The sequence below is a fragment of the Pezoporus occidentalis genome, unplaced genomic scaffold, assembly GCF_034315485.1.
Source record: "Pezoporus occidentalis ecotype Australia unplaced genomic scaffold, CSIRO_AGI_Poc_V1 ctg55, whole genome shotgun sequence".
NCBI lineage: Eukaryota > Metazoa > Chordata > Aves > Psittaciformes > Psittacidae > Pezoporus > Pezoporus occidentalis.
In genome coordinates, this window is record NW_026915888.1 from 4184151 (window position 1) to 4205104 (window position 20954).

The window sequence follows — 20954 nt, forward strand, 5'->3', positions numbered from 1 at the left end:
CAGAGCTGAAGGGGAGTGCAGGGAAGGGGTGATGCTGAGGTGGACCTGGGCCCTTTGGCAGTGGGGAGCTCATCCAGCATCCTGGGGCATGTGCTGCAGCACTGGCTGCAGGTGTTGTGCCTGCTGTGTCCTCCACCAGTGTGCCCATTCTGGCTGGGTGACAGCAGGAGGGATTGGCTGTGGGGTTTTCCTGGGACACATCCTGCTTCATGGCTGCGTGCAGCTTACAAAGCGAAGTGGGGTGTGTGCATAGCTCCTGGTGGTGCCGTCCTTGTACTGGGCTCTGCCCATGGACTGCACGCTCTGGGATGTGCTTGCACATGGATTTTGTTCCACATCTCAGTGGTCTCTTGCTGAAACCGAGCCTTGATGCTGTGTCTCTGCCCATGGCTGCGCCAAGCCTGGGTTTGGCACCGTCTCCGCAGCTCGCTTGGAAGCAAAAGTGAAACCTCTGTGTGATGTTTAACCTGAGCACTCAATTCCCTTTTGATACAAGCAAGGCTTGGGTTAGTGATGAGGAAAAGTTTGGCCAATGCCTTCCCTTGCCCTCTGCCCCAGCCACTGCTGCCTTTCCCTGCCTGCTCCGTACACTCCCCACTTGGCACGCTCGGTCCCCCGGGAGCAGCACCCAGCCGGGGTGTGCTGATCTGCTGATCGCTAACACAGTGGAATGTCCCTGTTTGCCTCGCCGGGGTGTGTTGGAGGAAGAGCCATGTCTGGGGCTGCTTCCTCACCGGAGCTGTCTGGGGTTGCAGGTCCTTGTGCTGCAGGCACCCATCAGTGCTCGGGGGAGAAATGTGAAGCTCTTGGATCATCTCCATCCTTTTGCCCTTCTGGTCCCTGGAGAAAGGCAGTAACAGCCCAAACCTTCCCCTTGCCTGTGCACAGAGCAGAGGAGGGGATGAGATATGGAGGCTTAGGTCTGCCCTTGCCAGGAATGGCCCTTATTTGTGCAGGTGTAAACGTTAACAGAGGCTGTATTGAAGGCTTGGCCTTGGAGGAGGAACAATGTGCTTTCTGGAGGGTGCAAAATACAAATGAACCCATTAGGTTGCGGTGGCTGCTTGCGTTCAGTTCTGCTCTGGTTGTGCCATGAGAAGCGGTGTTTGGTGCTGCTGTGGAGCACTCGGTGCTGGATAGCACAGCCAGGCTGCCCCTGTGGCCCCCGTGGGCTCTGCTGTGGCCAGCCAAGCAAACCACAGGGCTCATCTTGTGGTAAAGCACGTGGGTTTGAGGTTTGGTTGTTTCCTGGCTTTGTTCACCCAGCAAAGGTGTAAGGTGGCTCCCCCCCATCAGGGTGTGTTTCCCCCCCTCCTTTTGGAGGGCCATAGGAAATGTTTGATGTGGTGTGGGGAATACTTTGTGTTATGGAAGGGGTACATGGGTACAGCTCAGTCAGTCCTGTGCCAGCAGGGCTGAAGGCAAAGAGGACTTCCTCCTCCTTTGCATGACTTGTGTGACTTGTGCAGTCACATAGTTAAAAGCTTGTCTGGTATTTCATTCAAACGAGGGTAGTACAAATGATAATGCTCTGCTTTATTTTCAGCACAAGCTGAAAGCTCCTCCTCTTCCTCTCCAGTGAAAACTCGCAACAGGAATGTATTCCTGCCTGGGAGATGCTCTTTGGTTTTGATGGAGGGTCTCAACAATGAGCCTACCCTGCATGGCTCAGCCTGATTGTGAGAGGGAAAACTCGCCCTGCTGGGGTGGTGCAGTGGTTTACTCGTGTGCATGGTCATGATCTGCACAGGAGGTTCCTCATGACATCCCCAGGGATCATTCACCCATCTCCCTGGGGTCTCCTGTGTCCCTCTACACACAGCCACGACCCCTTGGTGCTAGTGTGTTTGGGGACTCATGGAGTGAGCTCCTCGAGTCCTGTACCAGCCACTACACTGGAGCGCCGCGTGAGCTGCTCTCTGTGGCTGGGTGCAGCTCTTGGCAGCGCTGAAGAGGGAAGCTGGTGAGCAGAAGGGTTTGGGCGTGCAGGAGAGCCTGTGTTCCTGATTGCATCTTTCAGATTATGCTGGCAGAAGGCTCATTAACAGGGCTTGGAGAGCTTTTTAATTGGGAGTGTGCCACAGAGCACCTCTGGGCACATGTCCCGACACACTGGTGTGGTGGTGGTGTCTGGAGCTGCTGGCTCTGTGCATGCTGCTGCCCGGCTGTGGCACTGCCACTGAGCGGGTACCAATGTTGGGTTAAACTCAACCCATTTGGGTTGGCAGGGGATGGACCAGGGTGGTCCAAGTGGTGCCCGCAGTGAGCATGGCATTACCTGTGTGCCTGGGACACAGACTGGGAACGGGGGCTGCTTTGATTCCCTCCTGCCCTTTCGTTTTCCCTATCTTTGGGGGTGGCAACTCACGGTGACATGGAAAATGTGTGTGAGGAAGTGCGGTTCCCATGGTTGCTGCGGGGAGGGCGGGAGGCAGCGGTGCCGGCACTCGGCTGTGTGTCCCCTTGCTCTATGCAGGTTGGTGCTTCCCCGGGTGATCCAGCTGGGATGGGATGAGTTGTGCTGCCGGAGGGGACCCCTGAACCCTCTGCTTTCACCCCCTGTCCACAGGCACAATGAAATCCTTGTGTGCTGCTCCCTGAAACCCAGGGAGTGATGCCACAGCTAGAGCACACCACAGGAGTGCTCAGGGGGTTTGCATTCCTCTACCCAAGCAAAGGGGCTTCAGAAACCTCCCTGTCAATGGCAGAGTGACCAAGCAAATCCTGCCCGTGCTGGTTCTGTTTTGGGGTCTTTTGGGCAGCCAGGACAGCTGGAGGATGGGATTTGTTGGGTATCCATCACTGTGCTTGGGGTTTCTAATATCTACCCACTGGGTTTAAGCAGACCGAAGGACCTGGGTTTGGATGCAGTGTGATGAGTAGCTGTAGCGTGACAGCGGTGGGTGGGGAGAGGGGGCAAGGCGAGGGGAAGCTCATACCCAAACCTGCACAGCTTGTTCGCTCCTTGGTGTGAATCATCCCTCCCTCCTCCCCCGGGCACGAGCGGCTGTCACCGCGGCCGGCAAAGCTGGGATGCTCTCCCTGTTTTCCTGGCGCATTCCCTGCGCTGAAGCGCTCCCACCTGCTCCTCTTCATCGCTATGTGCAAGTGCCCGGTGGCCATGGGGCTGTGGCTGCATGCTGTTGATGAGGCATGCTCATTAGGGCATCACCTGGATCATATAGCAAGGATGATCTCAAGGCTTGGAGGAGCTGGGAACTGTGCTTCCCCATCTCCGCTCCTGCCTGGTGATGGGAGCCTGGGGGTCCCGGCGTGTCTGGGATGCTGGGTGCAGGGAGGGCTGGTGGCCCCTGGTGATCTCTGCGGAATGGGGACTGCAGTGCAGAGGGGGAAGGGGCCGTCTCTGCGGTGGTGCCAAGCCGGTTCCTAGCTGGAGTCTGTGGGAAGTGCAGCAGCCTCCGGACCATCTGGCTGCGGCACGTGGAGCGGCGGCACAGCCGTGCTGCGCGGGGGCCGGGGCTGCCTGCGCCAGCGATGGGCTGGCTGCGGCCGCATCGCCCTTCCCGTGGTGCTGCCCATGGCACCCGGCACCCATCACCGCGGTGCAGAGCCTGCGCAGGCAGCACGGGCACGCTCTGCCCCACGGCAGCCCGATTAAGTGACTCTCCCTTCTGTGTTCCCAAAGCTGTGGCTGCCCCATCCCTGGCAGTGTTGGATGGGGCTTGGAGCAAGCTGCTCTAGTGGAAGGTGTCCCTGCCCGTGGCAGGGCTTGGAACTGGGTGAGCTTGAAGGTCCCTTCAACCCAAACCAGGCTGAGGTTCTGTGATTCTATCACGCGTGATGATGTGCTTGGGGATGTTATTGCGACCTGTGTTCAGTCGCTGTTATCCCGGTGCACTCGATGTGCTGCCTCTGGTGTGCCTGTGTGCACACCCACATGCTTTCGCTGTTAGCAGTTTCTAATCCTGCATCAGGATCTCAATGAGGGAAGGGTAAAGTGTTCCCTGCTCAGGGCGAGTGACCTGTAAAATAAGCTGGCGTTTGCCTTTTCAGCAGTGCTGCCGGGAGAGTGTTCCTTTGCTGGGTCTGTTTCTTTTTCCAGCTGGAACATCATCTGTCCTGAGCAATGCCCTTGCTGAATGCTGGTGCTTAGCAATGTTCTACAGCCCCAAACCCCACTGCAGTGCAGGGTGGTGGGGCGGCTCTCCCCTGCCTTCCCCAGCATGGCTGGGTCAGCAGCAGCCCTCACAGGGTTTGGGGATGGCTCTGTCCTCACTCCATCCATGAAGGCTGGGAGGAGGCCCAGGTTAAGGGCAGTGATGTGTCCCGTGTGCTCCCGCGGGCTCTGCTGCAGGTTTTGATGTGTTTCTGTATCTTCCCTGCCAAAGCAGGAAGAATTGACTCACTCACTTGCCAGTGATGTTCCTGTGAGCGCGGTGGGATTCTTCCTGTTCTTACAGCTGAGGTGGGGAGCTCCAGAGACAAAAGGATTTCCGCAGCCTCCTTGGGAGGAGAAGGAAGCGGGCTCCTGCAAAACTGCTTTCTGTGGGTCTGGGAGCTGACCCCACTTTCCTGCCTGTCTGTGGGTACACCAGGTCCTGGTGAGAGCCAGTGAGGGGCTGCAGCCCCCCGGGACATGGGCCCTGGCAGTTGGTGGCTGCTGACCGAGGTGGAGACAGACGAGGCTTTGCCCCGTGCTGCAGGGATGTGCTGGAGGCACTTGTCCTGCCTATGGAAATGGGAGCAGGTCCCCTTCCCAGCTACTGTGGGATCCCTGGAGAAATCAAGCCAGCTCCCTTCTGGCCCACCTATTAACTAATTAGATTTAATAAGGAGCTAATCCAGTGCATGGCTGGGGCCTGAGGCAATCTGTGTGGTGTCTGGCTGGGGGCTCTGCCAACACCCTCCATCCCCATGGCAGGACCCCCCTTTCAGTGACCCCCTCCCGGCCTTCTGCTCTGCTAATGGTCATTGCCTCTGTCAGGAGCAAATTTCTTCTGGATTAGCATCCCCTAAATCGATTAGCTGTCTCGGGCAGGGCATTTAATTCTAATGAAATGTGATTCCAGGCTCCAGTCGATGAAATATTGTGGCCATGAGGGTAAAGTAACCTGTGCCTTTCCATGGGTTGTTCCAAGGGGTGAAGAGGGGGGAAACCAAAAAGGCTCGGAGGAGAAATGGCAATTACCAAGGCAGTGCATTGCACTATCACAGACTCACCTGAGCTCCCCAGCGAGGGAGCTGGGGGATCATGAGGAGCTGTGAGTAAAGCGTGGCATTTACATCCTGCTTCAGAGTTCACTCACAGGCACGGGGCTGGACGCATTTGCACAACCTGCCTGGAGCACTGGCGAGGGGGCAGCTTTACGGTGGGGTAAATGCTGTATCAGAATCCCTGTTGTGTGGGAGGAACTGGGAATATCCTTCATAGTTCCAGGGCAGTTGGTCTCTGGATGTTGACATCCCTCCCCGTGCGACAGCGCTGTTCCCAAATGCTTGGTTGTGGCAGGGGATTTTCACTGCTGCTTCCTCACATTTTTTGCTTGGCTGTTGGCTGCCGTTGGGAATGTCGGCCGGGGCGGTAGTTTTCCATTTCATTACCGCGTCCCTGAAGTTCTCCAGGCACTTAAGCCCTCACCTGGTGTTTGCTCTTTCGGCGCATCGCTCCTCTGTGTTTGAGTGCCGCATGTTTACACTTGGTTTTATCCGGAGCCCTTGTCTGCTCCCACCTGAGCTCCCGGCCACTGCAGGTTGGGGTGGGCTGGGGGGTTCTGCCATAGAACAACACCAGGATGTGAACAAAAATAAACACAGGGCAAAGTACCAGACGTGGCGTTTGGTGGGGAAGTGGCGAAATCTCGTGTTTGCTGCTGGGTACATGAAGTGCTCTGTGTGCTCGGGGCCAGCACAGGACAGGGGTGGCACCCCAAGGAGTGGGTGGGCTGTGTTGGTTGTGCCCCCTGAGGAGCCATAGGCAGCGATGCTCTGGGGGCTGTGGGAGGACGGGGATGTTGCCACATTCATGCACAGAACCAGGAAGCCCCCTAAGGGCTCAGTGTGGTGCTGGTGGGTTGGAGGGTGGCTGTGCCCATGCGGTGTGCTGGTGCCACACGGGGTGATGCTCAGCCTGGAAGCTGCTTTCTGGGGTGTGGGTACCCAGATTTGGGCCCCTTATCTTCAAGTACCATCCCAGGGGCTGTGGGGAGGGCTTTGCCCGCAGGCAGCTCAGCTCGCCTGTGCTCCTTGCTGGGAGGAGGCCGTGCGTTGGGAAGTGCCTCCCGCAGCTGCAGACATCTGTCCGCTCAGCGTCTCCCAAGCGGGGAGCCTTTCCGGGCCTTGTTTGCATCATGCACGGGGTTTGAGTTCTTCCTCCTCCTGACCGCAGGTAGAGGCGGCCTCGCAGCGCTCCGCAGACCCGGCCCATGCGGCTGCACCGCAGCGGCTCCCGGGTCTCTCAGGTCTGTTTGTCCTCCCCAGCATCACCTCTGTCTGCTCCTCTCCTGTGTCAGTGACCCCAGAGCTGCGGCAGCTCCTTACACACCTCCTGCCTCTCCACAAAGAACGTGGTTAATGCAGGACCAGGCAGGGCTGAGGGGTGCTGGGCACTACACAGTGTGCTTCACTTTGCGGCGGCTGCTCCTGAGAAATCCTGTTTGGGCAAGCAGAGAAAATGGCGCAGTTTCCATGCAGGGCAGGACAGACGGGAGCCTCCCTGCATCTTCCTTTCCTGAGGGATGGAGAGGTTGTTGAGCCCATTGCTATTTGGGGTTCATGTGCAAGGCGTTGAAGTGAGGGTCCCCTTGGGTGTGACCCTGGGCAGCGGTGAGCATCGCTTCATTAATGAAGCTGCTTTATTAACCCAGCCCTGCTGCCTTGGCCAGTTACTGCCCCACCAGTGGTGCAGGGGAACAGGCAGAGCCCTTTGCATGCGCTGGGTTTCTGAAGGATCTCGGCCATGGTGAGATAAAGATCTGAGGAGTGCTAAGAAAAGCTGAACAGGAAGGATGGAGCATGGCGGTGTCAGCAGCAAGGCAGGCTCTGAGCGTCCAGGAACTGGGAAAGTCAGGGCTGGACCCGGTCAGAGGAGCGGGGGGGCAAGGGTGAGGGCTCTGATTAACCAGCAACTTCCTCCAGCCAGGAGGCGGCTGGTGGAAACAGAAGAGTGGCCGGAGCAGTGTGAGTCAAAGGAAGCGGCTTCTCGCCTCCGGGAGCCCCGAGTCCCCGCTGCAGGGTGTCCCCTGGGTCCAGCAGTGCTCATGGTGTTGTCAGCAGGTTCATGGTGTTGCTGGAGGGCTCATGGTGTTGCCAGCAGCCTGGCTGCCAGCCGCCACCGCTGCAGGCTGTTTTGAGCAGGGTACCAAAACACTCGTTGCAGTTTTGGGCCATTTCTAGCAGGGGTGACGGCAGGAGCCGGCAGAGCCTGTGATGGAAGCCTTGTGCATCCCTGAGCAGCTGTTCCTGGGGGCCCCACACAGCTCTGATCTCCCTGAAGCTGTTTTTGCTGGTTTAAAGTGTTCTGTGAAGTGGCATCTCTCCCCTGGGACTGGGATGAGCTGTGCCCAGGGCTGCAGCCAGGAGCAGGGGCTGAGGTCAGGCTCCTGCCTTCTCTGTGTGTTGCAGAAGCGACTGCCTTCCCCTGCCCTCCAACGTGAGCAATGACCCCAGTCCACATATGAGGTAGGGGCTTTCCTCTTGCTTTTTCTCTTTTAAATCTGTCCCTTTCCTCTCCGGGCACAACCTGCCTGGTGACGCGTGGGCAAAGGCAACCGCTGCCAGCAAACTCTCCTTTTCCTCTTCTCCTTCACACAGGGCTGCTGAGGGCAGACACCTCCAGCCTCAGCTGCCATGGGCAATGGGTCACCCTGTGCCCTTTGGATGTGAAACCTCCTCCATCTCCCTGGAAATGAAGCCATCTCTCCAGGAGACCCCGTGGTCCTTCTGGGTTGGATCCCTTGGATCCTCAGTGTCTTCCATCAGGAATCTTGGGAAGCTTTGCAGACGCGTCCTGGCCTGGCAAGGTTCCCAAGATGACTCCAAATGTTCTTGGTTTAGGGGTGGCAGGATGACGTGGCCGGGTGCTGGGCTGGTGGGCAGCGCGGGATAATTTTAGCAGCACAACCAGGCGGCCCTTCCGAGGGCTCGCTTTGTGTTTCACGAAGCACAGATCTTTTATCTCTTAAAATACCATGGCAATAATTCACATCTTCGGCGTGTTGCTCAGACCTGATCCGCTGTCCGAGCCCGGTCAATAGTCCCATTCATCCTACAGTGGGTTCTCTGTGCCTCTGGCAAACGTTTTGCCATACGAAGCCACGCCGAGTGTGTGAAGCGAGGCATACGGTGATGCCTGGGCTGGGCAGCGGTGCTGCCTGCTCCCGTGGTTGTAGGAAAAGGCAGAGCAGAAGCTGCGGCACCTCCTGGATCTTCAGTCCTGGATGGGCCGCTCAGTTTCTGTTGCTCTGTAGCACCTCTGAGCAGTTCTGGAGTGTTTTCCCTTGAAACATGGTTTGTGTTTGGAAACTTTTCCCTGGTAAAAATGTTCAGTGTGTGCTGCTGAGACGAGGCTTGGTGCTGTGTTTTGCCTGGAGGCTGTGTGTGTGGTAAAGGCGTTGAAATGGGCTTTGGAGGAGCTGTAGGGCAGCGGCAGGGATGATCTCCCTGCCTCGGGGAGTCCCATGTGGGGCCTGTGCCCGTTGCACCGGTCCTTGGGGTCTCTCCTTGGGTTTGGCACCCTCAAACCTTGATCTCCAGCATGTACCAAGCCAGAACAGCCTTTCCATGGGCTCTGGTGCATGAACACAAGGGGAGAAGCTGCTGCTGGAAGTGGGGCGGTCTCTGCTCATCTGGTTTCATGTATTTACTTGAGTGATGAGTCAGAGGGAACCTGCCAGCAGCTGCAGTCCTGTCCTAAACCGCTGCTGAACTCCAAGTGCCTGCTGGAGGAGTTAATAACTGAATCATTGCTAATGAAAGAAAGCAGCCCGGGGATGGAGCTGGGTGCAGAGCATTGTGGCAGCGAGCGGGGCTATTGCTGACCTCCGCTGGGAAGCGCAGAGGGAGGATCCAAACCTTTTGGAACCAGTGAAGCACTTACTGACGCTGCCCCGATGCTTGGTGCTGACCCCAGCCGTGCATGGGCTGGGTCTGTATCGGGGCTTCATTGAGATGCTGGCAGCTGCAATGCTGATTTCCAGGCATGAGCTGCTCGTTGCTGGATCCCTGCATGAGCTGTGGGGACGTGGTGCAGTCAGAGCATCCCATCCTCTGCAGCATGCTGTGCTGCTTGCATGCACCCGTGGGCCAGATCCAGCACTGACCTTTCCCAGCCTCTATCCCTGGGCATCCCTGAGCACTGGGACATGTTGCATGACTCCACTGCTGTGCCCGAATCCCTGTCTCACTGGGTGCTTGCTGGCGGTGGGTGCTGGCTGTGGGGCAGACACCATATTGCTGCTTTCTAAGCACCCTTGGCAGGCCATAATCTGCCTGTTTTGGTGCTGATTAGAGCGGCTGTTCCCTGGATTACCCATCCTGGCTGGTTCCTGCCCACCACAGGGTGCTCGGTGCGACTGCTGCAGTGGTGTGGGGCTGTGGAGGTGCTGCTGGGGTGACTGAGTGGGATGTGCCGTGTTCCGCTGTGTGCAGCTGCTGGTGACCCCAAAGCTGCCTTCTCTGGGCTCCTGCAGCCGAGCTGCCTAAAGGGGCCGCAAGAAAGCGCAGAGAAGCTGTGGCTGCCCCATCCCTGGCAGTGCTCAAGGCCAGGTTGGACACAAGGGCTTGGAGCAAGCTGCTCTAGTGGAAGGGGTCCCTGGCTGTGGCAGGGGTTGGAGCTGGAGGAGCTTTAAGGTCCCTTCAACCCAAACCAGTCTGGGGTTCTGTGAGGGTTGGAGGCAGATGGACTATGATGTAGACACAGGTTTGTTTTGAGAAGCTTTAAGGAACTTGTCAAGCCCACAGTGGGGGGGGAGCTGGTGGCTTCTGTCCTCATGGATGGCAGTGGGAGTGTGGTCACCTCCCCAGTGAGGGGCTGTCGGTGCTGCGGGTTGGCGACAAAGCAATGCCACCATGGGCACCGAGGGGTCCGCAGCTCGATGGGACCCAGGACCCTCCATCCCTCTCCTGAGCCTGCTGCTCCCTGCGTTCCCTGCCACGGGGGAAGGAAGGGGCAGGAGTCTCAGTTCCTGTTGTCCCATTGAGCATTAAATATAGGCTGTTAAGCAATTTTCTGTGCAGGAAGTGTAGAAATACCGCGCTGTGTGAGCACAGCCCTGTCTCACACCAAGAGGGCTGGAACTTGCCTTGCAGCATGCAACCGGCCTCATCAGCATCCTTTGCTTTCCCCCTTTGCAGCAGCATTAACCCATCACTCCTGGACTCCTCACTGGGTTTCTCTTTAACATGAGCTGTGTGCAGCATCCTGGCAGAGCGGTTTTTGCTTTTCCCAGCTCAGATTAGCAAGGTGGCTGCAGAGTCAGCTTTGGGGACAGCCCTGCTCTCTGAGCCACCAGTTCAACCTTTTTCCTGGCCAACCTGGGCTTTGGAACACTCACTGATGGGCAGCGGAGCCAGGCAGGAGGGGACATCAACTGAGGTCTCATTCTGATGTGTTGTGGTTGCCCTCTGCGTCCTGTGGTTGCGTTTGCCACCCATCCATCCCAGCCAGGAAGAGCACGCACGTGGAGGAGCTGCAGTCTCCTCTCAGCCCCTTCTGAATTCTGATTTAAGGGGGAAGCTCCTGCTGTACATCTGCCCAGGCTTTCCGGTTCCAGTGCACTTTGCCTCTGTGCTCCTTTTGGGAAAGCCTGGAAGTGTTTTAAACACTGCACACAAAGAAAGGATCACAGGGATGTTGTACTGAGGTGGGAATGTCCTGGTGAGGAATAAAGGTAGGGAAGGAACTAGAAGCTGGTGACCAGGGAAGAGCAGCTCGAGGCAGGGCTGTGGTGCGAGTGGTTCCCGCAGTGTGGCTGAAGCTCCACATGCTGGGTCTCCCAAATGAGGGATGGGATAGATCCCATCGTGCCTTGGTGCTGTATGTGTGAAGGAGGGCTGTGACACCATGACATCTTTCTTCTATAAATGGCCTTTTCAGTAGTTCCAGATTTCTTTGGAAGGGGCTTTTTATGTTCAAACCCAACCACTTCAGTCTCATTGCAGAAACAGCAGCTGCTTCCCAGAAAGATTTCACTCTCAATAGCTGAGGAGGAGGAGGAGGTACCCTGGGGTGATCCGGCAGGATGCACAGTGGGAGAGGTGGGCTGAGCTCTGAGCCAGGCATGAGGGAGGAGGGATGGGCAAAGGGGTTAACAGAGGTGAGGGTGAGGAGGACTGTGGTAGCGGTCAGGGAGCAGAGAGGAAAGGAATGGTCATGGATGGGGGCCGTGGGGCAGGATGGTCCCGTGCCGGAGCTGACGGGAGGGCAGGCTTTGGGGCAGCACCTGTAGCAGACCCACCCTCTGGAGGTGCCGAGCTGGTCCTGTGGCTCAGAAGTTTCCCTGGCTCTGCAGTGCCTTTCCCTGCCGTTGCGGTTGGCTGAGGAAGCCAGCGGGAGACCTTGGAAGCAAAACTCTCCGAGCCCTTGGCGCAGTCCGGCCGGGACTCCCGTGCACAAGAGGAAGCAGAAGTTTCTGTCGGGCTCTGTGGCATTTCGGGTTTGCTCGTCCGTGATGCTGGGGAGGAAGCAGGCTCAGGAGCTGAGGGGCATGGACGCCTCCCCATGCACCCTGCCTGCAGTGCAGGAGCTGTGGCTGCTTCCACTGCAGGGGTTCTGTCCTAAATCATAGACAAGGGGGTCAGGCTTTTAGGATGGGATGGTGGGAGCGCGGGTGGGAATAACGGTGGCACAGGGAGGGCAATGGGGCCTCCTTGTTTGCCCCCCGAGGTACGGGTGCCCCTCGCTCCTTTTCTGGCTGAGCCTGCTGTTAAATTTAGCATCCACTTTGTCCCTGCAGCTTGGCCGTGTTGCTCAGCTGGCTGGTAGCGATGCTCCCTTATTGCTGTCACACCAGGAGTTATCTCCTTCTCCCCCTGCCTCTCCCTGCCTGTTTATAAGCACCATGGGCCATGGCTATTGGGTGCTGCCACCTCCAAAGGCTCCTCAGCTTCATCCCTGTGCCTGCTCCCTGTGGCTCCCCAGCCTCCTCCTGGCTCTCATCAAGGAGGCACAGTCCTGGCTCGTGTTACATGGGCAGGCTATTGCTGGGTCCACAGTGTGTGGTGGGCAGAGCGTGGCTGTGGCTGACGGTCAGCACAGAGCTGGAGGAGAGGAAATGGCTCCTTAAGTCTTTAACATCATCCTTGTTATTACTCCGAGGAGCAGGAGGCTGCTGGCTCTGGGGACTGGGTTGAGGTCCCCGAGCCCTCCGGCTGCCCCGGCGAGGGAAGGGGCTGCTCTGCTGCAGCAGCAACAGCACAGGAGAGTGGGGACTCTGCTCATGGGTGCCGTCAGCCAGACCCTTCCCCTTGTCTCCTGGTGTACCTGAGACCTGCTAGGGGCTGTCCTGGTGCCTCTGGTGCCCTTGGCCTGCTTTGCATCATCGGTGCTGGCACAAACCCTACCTGTCCTGCGAGTCCCTCTCTTAAACACTAGCAGGAGCATCCTGGAAGCTGCCCCAAACCCCACAGGGTCTGCTCCTGTTGGTGCAGGTGGAGGCTGTGAAAGTGCTCTGCGCTTGGGTCCCCATGGCCATGGCCCCTTCAAGAAGCCTCTGCTGTGCTTTTCCACTGGGAAAGCTCCCAGTGCTTTCCCTCTCCCTGCCTGGTTTGCTGGGTGGCTTCCTGCTGCCTTAGGAAGGCAGCGGGACTGAACTGTGGGCAGGCTTAGCCCCTGAGCTTTAAGCAGAGATACTCTGAGAACAGCTTTAAAGCTTGGAAAAAGCTTATCCCATGGGAAGAGCAAAACCCCTTGAATTCTTTTGTGGTTGTCTGTTGTCTGTTGGCGTCCAAGAGGAGGAAAGGGGCTTTGTGTGCACACGTGTGTTTTCTACCCGTGCTTGGGAAGGGAAAAGGAAACGCTGAGGTTTTGGACTTTGGGGGAAGAAATGCACAGGAGGATGAGTACTGCATCTTCTACTGCAGTCCCTCGTGTTGCTCAAGTTCATGGTCCCCTCCAAACCTGTGGCCTTGCAGTGCCCAGGATCATGTGTCTGCATGTGCAGGGTTATGGGGTCAGCCTGAAAAGCCAGTCCTGGATCCGCTCAGGTTGCTGCAAGTAAGAACTTAATAGGCTTCAGGTCTCGGAGGGAATCTGCAGCTTGGAAAGCAATAAACCTCTGTTACCACCCGTGCATGGGGACTGCCTTCAGCATCACTGCCCCTGCCCCATGGCACTGGGCTTCAGCTCCCACATGGTTCTCATGGTGCTTTGAGGTTTCAGCTCCTGTGGTGGGACCCCCACAGAGCCCTGACACTGGGGTGGGTGCAATGTTCTCAGGGCTTACCTGGTGATGGGTGCCTCCATGGGGACTCGTGGCTGGGATTACTGCCCGCCTGCATCATGCTGTTGGTGGGCTCTTTCCTCTCCTAACATGTTCCCTCTCTTGCTCCCTGCAGACCTTTCGGCAGCCAAGCGCAAGTTCGCTGACTCCCTCAATGAGTTTAAGTTCCGCTGCATCGGTGATGCTGAGACGGACGATGAGATCTGCATAGGTGAGTGCTGGGGCTGGTGCTATGGGAGCGCTGAGGGCCCCCTCCAGACCCCTGAGCTGAGCAGGGCATGGGGAAAAACTAGTGGAGGGTGTCCCTGCCCATGGCAGCGGCTGGAACTGGATGAGCTTTAAGGTCCTTTCTAACACAAACCGGTCTGGGATTCTCTTATTTCTCCTGATCTAATATCAGCAAAACCTTCCTAAGTTTGTCACTTCTTGGCCTAAATCTATCCCTGCCAAATAGGAGAGCAAGAAGATTGCCTATATCTGAATCCATCTAGATTATCCATCCCTCTTGCACTGGAGGGCAGGGATCTGGGGATGTGGTTGTGGCTGAATGCACTGTGAAAGGCTGTGATCTGAAGGCGAGGAGCAGCGGCCTCACTGGTGGCTGCAGCAGCACAGGACCCATCAGGGGCCAGCAGCACAGAGCCTGGCTCCACCGCAGAGCTTCTCATGGTGCAGGGTGGCAGCTTCAGCCGCTTGGCTCCGTGTTATCCTGCTTCTGCCTCAGCTGAACTTTCAGAGCTTACTGTGCACATCATCTGGAGCCTGGAGAGCAAATGAGCTTTAGCCCTGATTTAACGTTGCTTATTCATTTGTGCCCAGTCTCTCAGCAAAAATAGCTTTATCGCCTGAGCCCCCTGCTGCGATGCACACACTGGTGAGCTGCCCCTTGTGTGCTGAGCACACTGAGGTCAGTGCTGAGCCATAGGGCTGTTTGGTGACTGTCTGTTGGGTAGGGCAGGTTTGAGGTGAAGGTGCAGTGTTCCTTTCTGGAGGAGGGAACACGGTGCTGGCGGTGCTTCCCGACAAGCTGCTTCTGTAGGAAGCCTTTCTGGGGGGGAGCAAAGGTGATAAAACCCCTCGACCAACCAACCCTTCAAAACACAAACAAGTTCCCATGTTCAGTCCCTCTCTTTCTTTAAAGTAAAACGTTAAACCCTGACTGTGCTGGTGTGTCCCTTGCAGCCAAGTCTCTGCAGGAGTTTGCCACGGTGCTGCGGAACCTGGAGGACGAGCGGATGCGCATGGTACGGGCATGGGGCACGTGGTGGCACTGGAGCACCGTGCCTGTGAGCCCCACGGGGGAGAGCAGAGGGAGGGAAGGGTGAGCTTGGTGGGGGAACACTTGAAGAGCATCAGTGTCTGGCTGAGGGATGATGGTCAGTGGTGGGGTGAGAAGTGGGTTTGGTACAAGCTCCCCTGCCTCCCTCAGCAGGGCTGCAGCAGGGTTTGTGTGGGGCAGGCTGTGGAGCCACACGGGTGTGCGGGGCTGGGCTGGGCAGTGCTGGTGGCTGAGCTGTGCCTGTCTGTGCCCCCAGATTGAGAATGCCAGCGAGGTGCTGATCACGCCGCTGGAGAAGTTCCGCAAGGAGCAGATCGGGGCTGCCAAGGTGAGCTGCTGCACCGGGCTGCTGCCTGCAGGGACAGAGCCCAGGGATGCTCGTGATGGCCATGGGGGTGCCCAGGCCCTGGTGCACTGCAGGGTGCTGGGCACAGGCACTGTAGGAGATGGCTCACTGCTGCAGGATGGACACGGCAGTGGTCCAGCTCCTTGGAAAGTGCCTCAGTGTTCCGAGTTCGCCACAGCCAAGTACATGCCAAGGGCCAGGAATCACTTGCCAGTCGAAGTGATTTTTCTTACTCCAAGCAAGAATTAGCATTTTCTCAGTGGGTTTCCTGAGCCCCCCTGCTCTGTGCTCCCCACCCTGGGATGTCACTGAGCAGCTGTGCAGGGATTTGGGTGGCTTCTGTCCGGATGGGTGAGCCCAGGAGGCACCGGGGTGGCTGTGAGACAGCCCGCCCCCCCCCCGCTTTCCTGCCTTTGTTCTGGAATTAAACCCGTGTCTGCGGCTCTCCTGTTGTTATAACAACCTGCTGCTGCCTGCAAGAAGCACATGCCAGCCCGTGGGGCCGTGTTCGCATGGCAGCGCTGTGCTGGCTCCGGGGGCAGCCCTGCACGACCAGGCTGTCCTGGTTCACACAGGTGGAACTGAGGACACAAAGGGGTCAGTCAGAAAGGAGCTGCTTGTTAGCAGGTGTCAGAGGTGGGTTTCATACCAACTGATGCTGGGGGATGCTGTGGATCCTCACGGCTCTCTGGTGGTGTGTTCACCATCACACTTCTTGTTCTGTTTTGTAGGATGCCAAAAAGAAGTATGACAAGGAGACCGAGAAGTATTGTGGTGTCCTAGAAAAGCACCTAAACTTGTCTTCTAAGAAGAAGGAATCCCAGCTACAAGAGGTGAGAGCAGCCTCTGGTTTTCCATGGTTACATGTAACTGGCTTGAGCTTTTTGAATGCTTTACACAGCTCGTAGCATTGGTTCTCCTGGCTGTAAACTCATTTTCCCCTCATTCTGGCTGCAAGTGGTGGGTTTTGCCCTCTGCCTGTAATCAAAGGGGTCAAAGATGTTTTGGTGAGTGGATCAGAGAGATCCCAGAATGGATAGTAGTCAAAAAGGGGAAAGAGTATTTAATTACAGAGTGTGACAGAAAGGAACTGGTTCTGCTGCAGGCTTTCCTTGTGCCAGCACAGATCATGGATGTCTGGCTTCCTTCTCTGAAAGTGGCTGCACTGGCTTGGGGCTTCCTGGGAGGAGTGATCAGGCTTAGTGCCTTTAAACTGCTTTGGGAGCCTATTACTGACTCGGGATGCAGTGAGTTGCTGTGCCAAATGCTCTTACTGGATGAGAATGCTGAGTTCTCAATCACTTCTTCCTAGTTAGGAATTCCTTGCCTTGGCCCAGAGATTGGTTGGTCCCTGCAGGATGCCCTTGGGGCGAGAGCCCCATGGAGCAGGGCAGTAGGATGGGGTGCAGATGCAGGCAGTGGCTGGGTGCAGGATGCGGTGCAGATGCAGGCAGTGGCTGGGTGCAGGACGTGGTGCAGATGCAGGCAGTGGCTGGGTGCAGGATGCTGTGCGGGATGCAGGCAGTGGCTGGGTGCAGGATGCAGTGCAGGATGCTGTGCGGGATGCAGGCAGTGGCTGGGTGCAGGACGTGGTGCAGATGTAGGCAGTGGCTGGGTGCAGGATGCTGTGCGGGATGCAGGCAGTGGCTGGGTGCAGGATGCTGTGCGGGATGCAGGCAGTGGCTGGGTGCAGGATGCGGTGCAGATGCAGGCAGTGGCTGGGTGCAGGATGCGGTGCAGATGCAGGCAGTGGCTGGGTGCAGGATGGGGTGCAGGATGCTGTGCGGGATGCAGGCAGTGGCTGGGTGCAGGATGCTGTGCGGGATGCAGGCAGTGGCTGGGTGCAGGATGCTGCGCGGGATGCAGGCAGTGGCTGGGTGCAGGATGCTGTGCGGGATGCAGGCAGTGGCTGGGTGCAGGATGCTGCGCGGGATGCAGGCAGTAGCTGGGTGCTGCTGCGGCTGGCTCAGGCTGAGCAGCGCTGGCGGCTGGTGCCACCTGCCGGCACTTTCCACCCCGACAATGATTCGGTGCTGGCTGGAGGCAGAGGGAGTCTGGAGCCTGCTCCCAGGTTCAGGTGTCGGGGCGGTTTCCCCTGGTTTTGGTGGCTCAGACCCCTCCGAGGAGGGTGCTACCTTTGAAGGAGAGCCCAGCATGAAGGATGTGAAACCTGGATGTGGCATCCACCAGCGTGTGGCGGCGCTGGCCCCATCCAGCACCTCCCTGGGGCTGCTGCCCTGTCCCTGCCTGCCAAGGGTTTCCATAGATGTGTATACAGAAGAGCTGCCGATGCGATGGCAGTGTTTTAGGGAAGCCAACATCACCCATTAATGAGCAGCCCAAGCCTCACTAGATGGGCCCATGTCCTAAGAGTGTGTCTGGGAAATGTGATGTTTTCTGTTTCCTAACCTCTTGCTGGCCATATCTGGAGGGTGATAGTGGCCACACGTGCAACTGCTGCGATGAGGCAGGGAGAGGAGGCAGCCCTGGGAGTTCTCTGCTGCTTTGGCTGTTGTCCAGTTAAATAGCACACAGGGTCGGGTCTGCTGCTTACTTCCTGGCCAAGTTATTCGATTGCATCATATTTTCTACTTTTCAGAACTCAGCCTGCTGAGTACCTCAGCCTGTGTGTGTGCTGTGGGCACACAGCATGACTGCAGGGGCAGGGCATGGGGAAAACAGGCCTTTTCCCCCCTCTGTCATGTGGAAAACTGGAAATAAGCCACTGCTCAAATAGCAGAGCAGGGGACACTCTGGGGTGCTCTATGCAGTGTCACTTGCAAGCATAGCAACGTGTGCTGGGGATACCTGTGTCCCACACCCGCTTCTACTGCAACAGCTCCATGCTGTGAGCGTGATGAGATTGGTTTTACACTCTGGGATTAGGGCATATCCCTGGTTTTGCTCATTGGGCTTTAGCTTCAAAGCAGAGGGGATTTGCTGTCTGCTGACACACTTGCTAGAGAGGGTGGTGGGGCACGTGTACCCCCCAGTTTGGCCCCAGAATGCATCTCCTGTTGTGGTGTTTTCCAGAAAGCAGAGAATTGCCTCTTATTGTCAAGTGCGCAGCAACTTGTTGTTTTCCTCACTTCTGGTGCGTGTTTTTCTACCCAGCTGCCCGGGAGGTGAGAACGTGAGTCACCAAAAACGTTTTCTTTCGGCTGAAGAAAGAGCCTGCTCATGTGAATCAGGTTTATATTTAATCGCTGAGCCATCTGTCCAGCCCTGGATTGGGATCTGGAGTGGAATTGGTTCTGCATGGACACGTTCCCGTCAGAGCCAGATGCTCTCTAGTCACAAGGCCAAGTGCTCCTGGTGGTGACTTTGTGTTCCCTCTGTCACTCCCTCGCGCCCGCAGGCAGACAGCCAGGTGGACCTGGTGCGGCAGCATTTCTATGAGGTCTCCCTGGAGTACGTGTTCAAGGTGCAGGAGGTGCAGGAGAGGAAGATGTTTGAGTTCGTGGAACCTGTAAGTGAGCGCTCACACAGCCTCAGCCTGCAGATGAGGGAGGGTGGGCGCTCGTGGGGGGCATCCCTGCGGTGGGATGGGTGCGGAGCTCCAGACCCTCTCTCAGAGGGAGGTTTGGGGGGAGAAAGTGCCCAGGTGAGCCCCCAGCTGTGAGCTCGGTGGGCATGAGCATGGAAACGTTCCAGATCGCTGTTGTGGGGAGCTGGACCTGGGGGCCTGTGGCAATTAAAGTAGATTTGCCTGACTGGGGAAGAAAAGAGAGGACTGTAACTGACATTCCCGGGGGGGAAAGAGTGCAGGAGTGACAGAAATAGGGGAAAAAATGTTTTCCAAGATCTACCTTTGCTCAGGAGTTGCATCCTCTAAAGCTCCTCAGGGAAGTGCCAAATCTCCCAGCTCTTGCAGAGGTAATCCCTGCTGAGAGCAGAGTAACTCAGTGCTGTGAGAGACGCGGTGCAGGGGATGGCACTGTGCTGCCTGCCTTGCACAGCGCCTCCCAGCTCTGCTGTCAGTGACCATGGGGCTGGGGTGATACAGGGAAAGGAGACAGAGGTGGGCAGGGGCTTGACATGGCTCTGGGGGAAGGAAGCACAGACTTGGCTTTGGGGTTTGCTCAGAGGAGGGTTTGGAAGTGAAACAAGGAACAGGGCGTCCTCCTCGGGGCTGCCAGCAGGTCCCTCTGCCTTGGGAGCTGCAGGGATGCTGCCCTCGGCAGCAGGGGCTCTGGAAGCAGCTCTGGGTCTGTACTGACCGTCTTGATCCGTTTTATCCCAACGCAGCTGCTGGCCTTTCTGCAGGGGCTCTTCACCTTCTACCACCACGGCTACGAGCTTGCAAAGGACTTCAGTGACTTCAAGACAGAGCTGACAATCAGCATCCAGAACGTAAGTGTGCCCTGTGCCGGTGCCACTGCACTGCGTGCCCTGTGCTGGGACTGCTCACAGAGATGCTGATATAGTTTAACAAAGGTTTTACTCTCCTTTTCCTGTGTGCCACCAAGCAAAGGCTTTGACTGCACTGGTGAAAGCAAAGTGATTTTTGTGTGAACCCTACATGTATACACAGCCTCTTTCCCTATGGCACTCCACACGTGAGGCCCAGCCCCGTGGGAGCCAGCCAGCGGGCAGGCGTCGTGCCCCGTGATTTTAGTGAGTGTTTCCGACTGTTCTGCAAGTGTCTCGAAGCTGTTCCTTCTGGGAAGTGCCGTGCTTTTTGCCATCCCAGTCTCCAGGCTGTGGAGCGGAGCCGTGGCCAGTGCATGGTTGGTGCCTGCGCATTGGACGTGTGTTTGGGGCTTTGGAATGTTTCCCTGCCCATGGCAGGGGCTTGGAACTGGATGAGCTTTAAGGTTCCTTCCAACCCAAACCATTCCGTGATTCTCTGTTGGCATTGCACCTTCACTTTCCTCTCTGGTTATGGAATTACTCTTTTTCTCCCAAGGACACAGGCTGGCTTCATTCTTTTGAAACAAGTTCTTCACAAAACTCCTGACTCAAACAAGTTCCAGTTGTTGCAGTGCTTTTCTTTTTGCTTAAATCCAGGCCCAGGAAGAAAACCCATCCCATGGCTGACAATGGGATCCCCATGTCCCATTGCCCACAGGGCTGCAGTGACCCAGCTCTGGGGTCCCTCACTGCAGTAGACATTCCTGTTTTCATTCGCAGACAAGAAACCGCTTTGAAGGAACAAGGTCGGAGGTTGAATCTTTGATGAAGAAGATGAAGGAGAACCCCCATGAGCACAAAAACATCAGCCCCTACACGATGGAAGGTTACCTCTATGTGCAGGAGAAACGTAGGTGCCAGGGTGGTGGATGCTGCCAGGGCCATGCGGGGAAGGGGGTTTATTGGGTGTGGGGCATGAAGGCTGATTGAGCAGGCTACAGAATCCATGAGAGGGACTGGCCCAGCGGGTGGGATATTAAGGTGGGAATGTGGGAGCCAGGTTCTCCCTGAGAGGCAGAATCACTGCCAGTGCCTGGGGAGAGTCTTTCCCCTGCACGGAACGGGGTAATGATGCTTAATCCACTTGTGAAGTCCAGCAAGAACCATGGGTGCCGAAATCTGTCATGTGAAGTGATTGTTAAATGTAACTGAATGGGAGGGCACTGAAGCTGTCCCAGTTCTGGGAATAACAACTGCATTTGCTCTGTAGGTCACTTTGGGACGTCCTGGGTGAAGCATTACTGCACGTACCAGAGGGAATCAAAGCGGATCACAATGGTGCCGTTTGACCAGAAATCCGGAGGGAAAGGGGTGAGTGCTGGGAGGCAGCAGGGCTGCGTCCTGGGGCACGGTGGAGCTGCACGCTGCCCTGGGGCTCACACTGAATGTTGTCTGCAAGGTGACACAAGTGCAGGTCAAGTGGGCCAGGTTCGTTCGAGGCTGAGCGGATGCCGCATGGGGAGTTAATTCTGCACCCTGTTTAAACCCCAAATCAAACCCCAAGAGAACAGCCAATGCG

General features: G+C 57.0%; 1 protein-coding gene across 4 annotated transcripts in view; it reads left to right on the forward strand.

Annotated features, from left to right (window-relative positions):
- The window catches only part of ARHGAP26 (Rho GTPase activating protein 26), a 116542-nt gene that overhangs the window by 4121 nt on the left and 91467 nt on the right, over nt 1-20954 (forward strand). For 3 of the 4 annotated variants that reach the window (XM_062638181.1, XM_062638183.1, XM_062638180.1), the window contains exons 2-9: nt 13513-13608; nt 14580-14641; nt 14933-15004; nt 15754-15855; nt 18381-18491; nt 19271-19375; nt 20156-20285; nt 20646-20746. In XM_062638181.1, the coding sequence (XP_062494165.1) occupies nt 13513-13608; nt 14580-14641; nt 14933-15004; nt 15754-15855; nt 18381-18491; nt 19271-19375; nt 20156-20285; nt 20646-20746 (779 nt within the window). The remainder of the gene's footprint in view (nt 1-13512; nt 13609-14579; nt 14642-14932; nt 15005-15753; nt 15856-18380; nt 18492-19270; nt 19376-20155; nt 20286-20645; nt 20747-20954) is intronic. The other variant, XM_062638182.1, reaches the window with a different exon arrangement.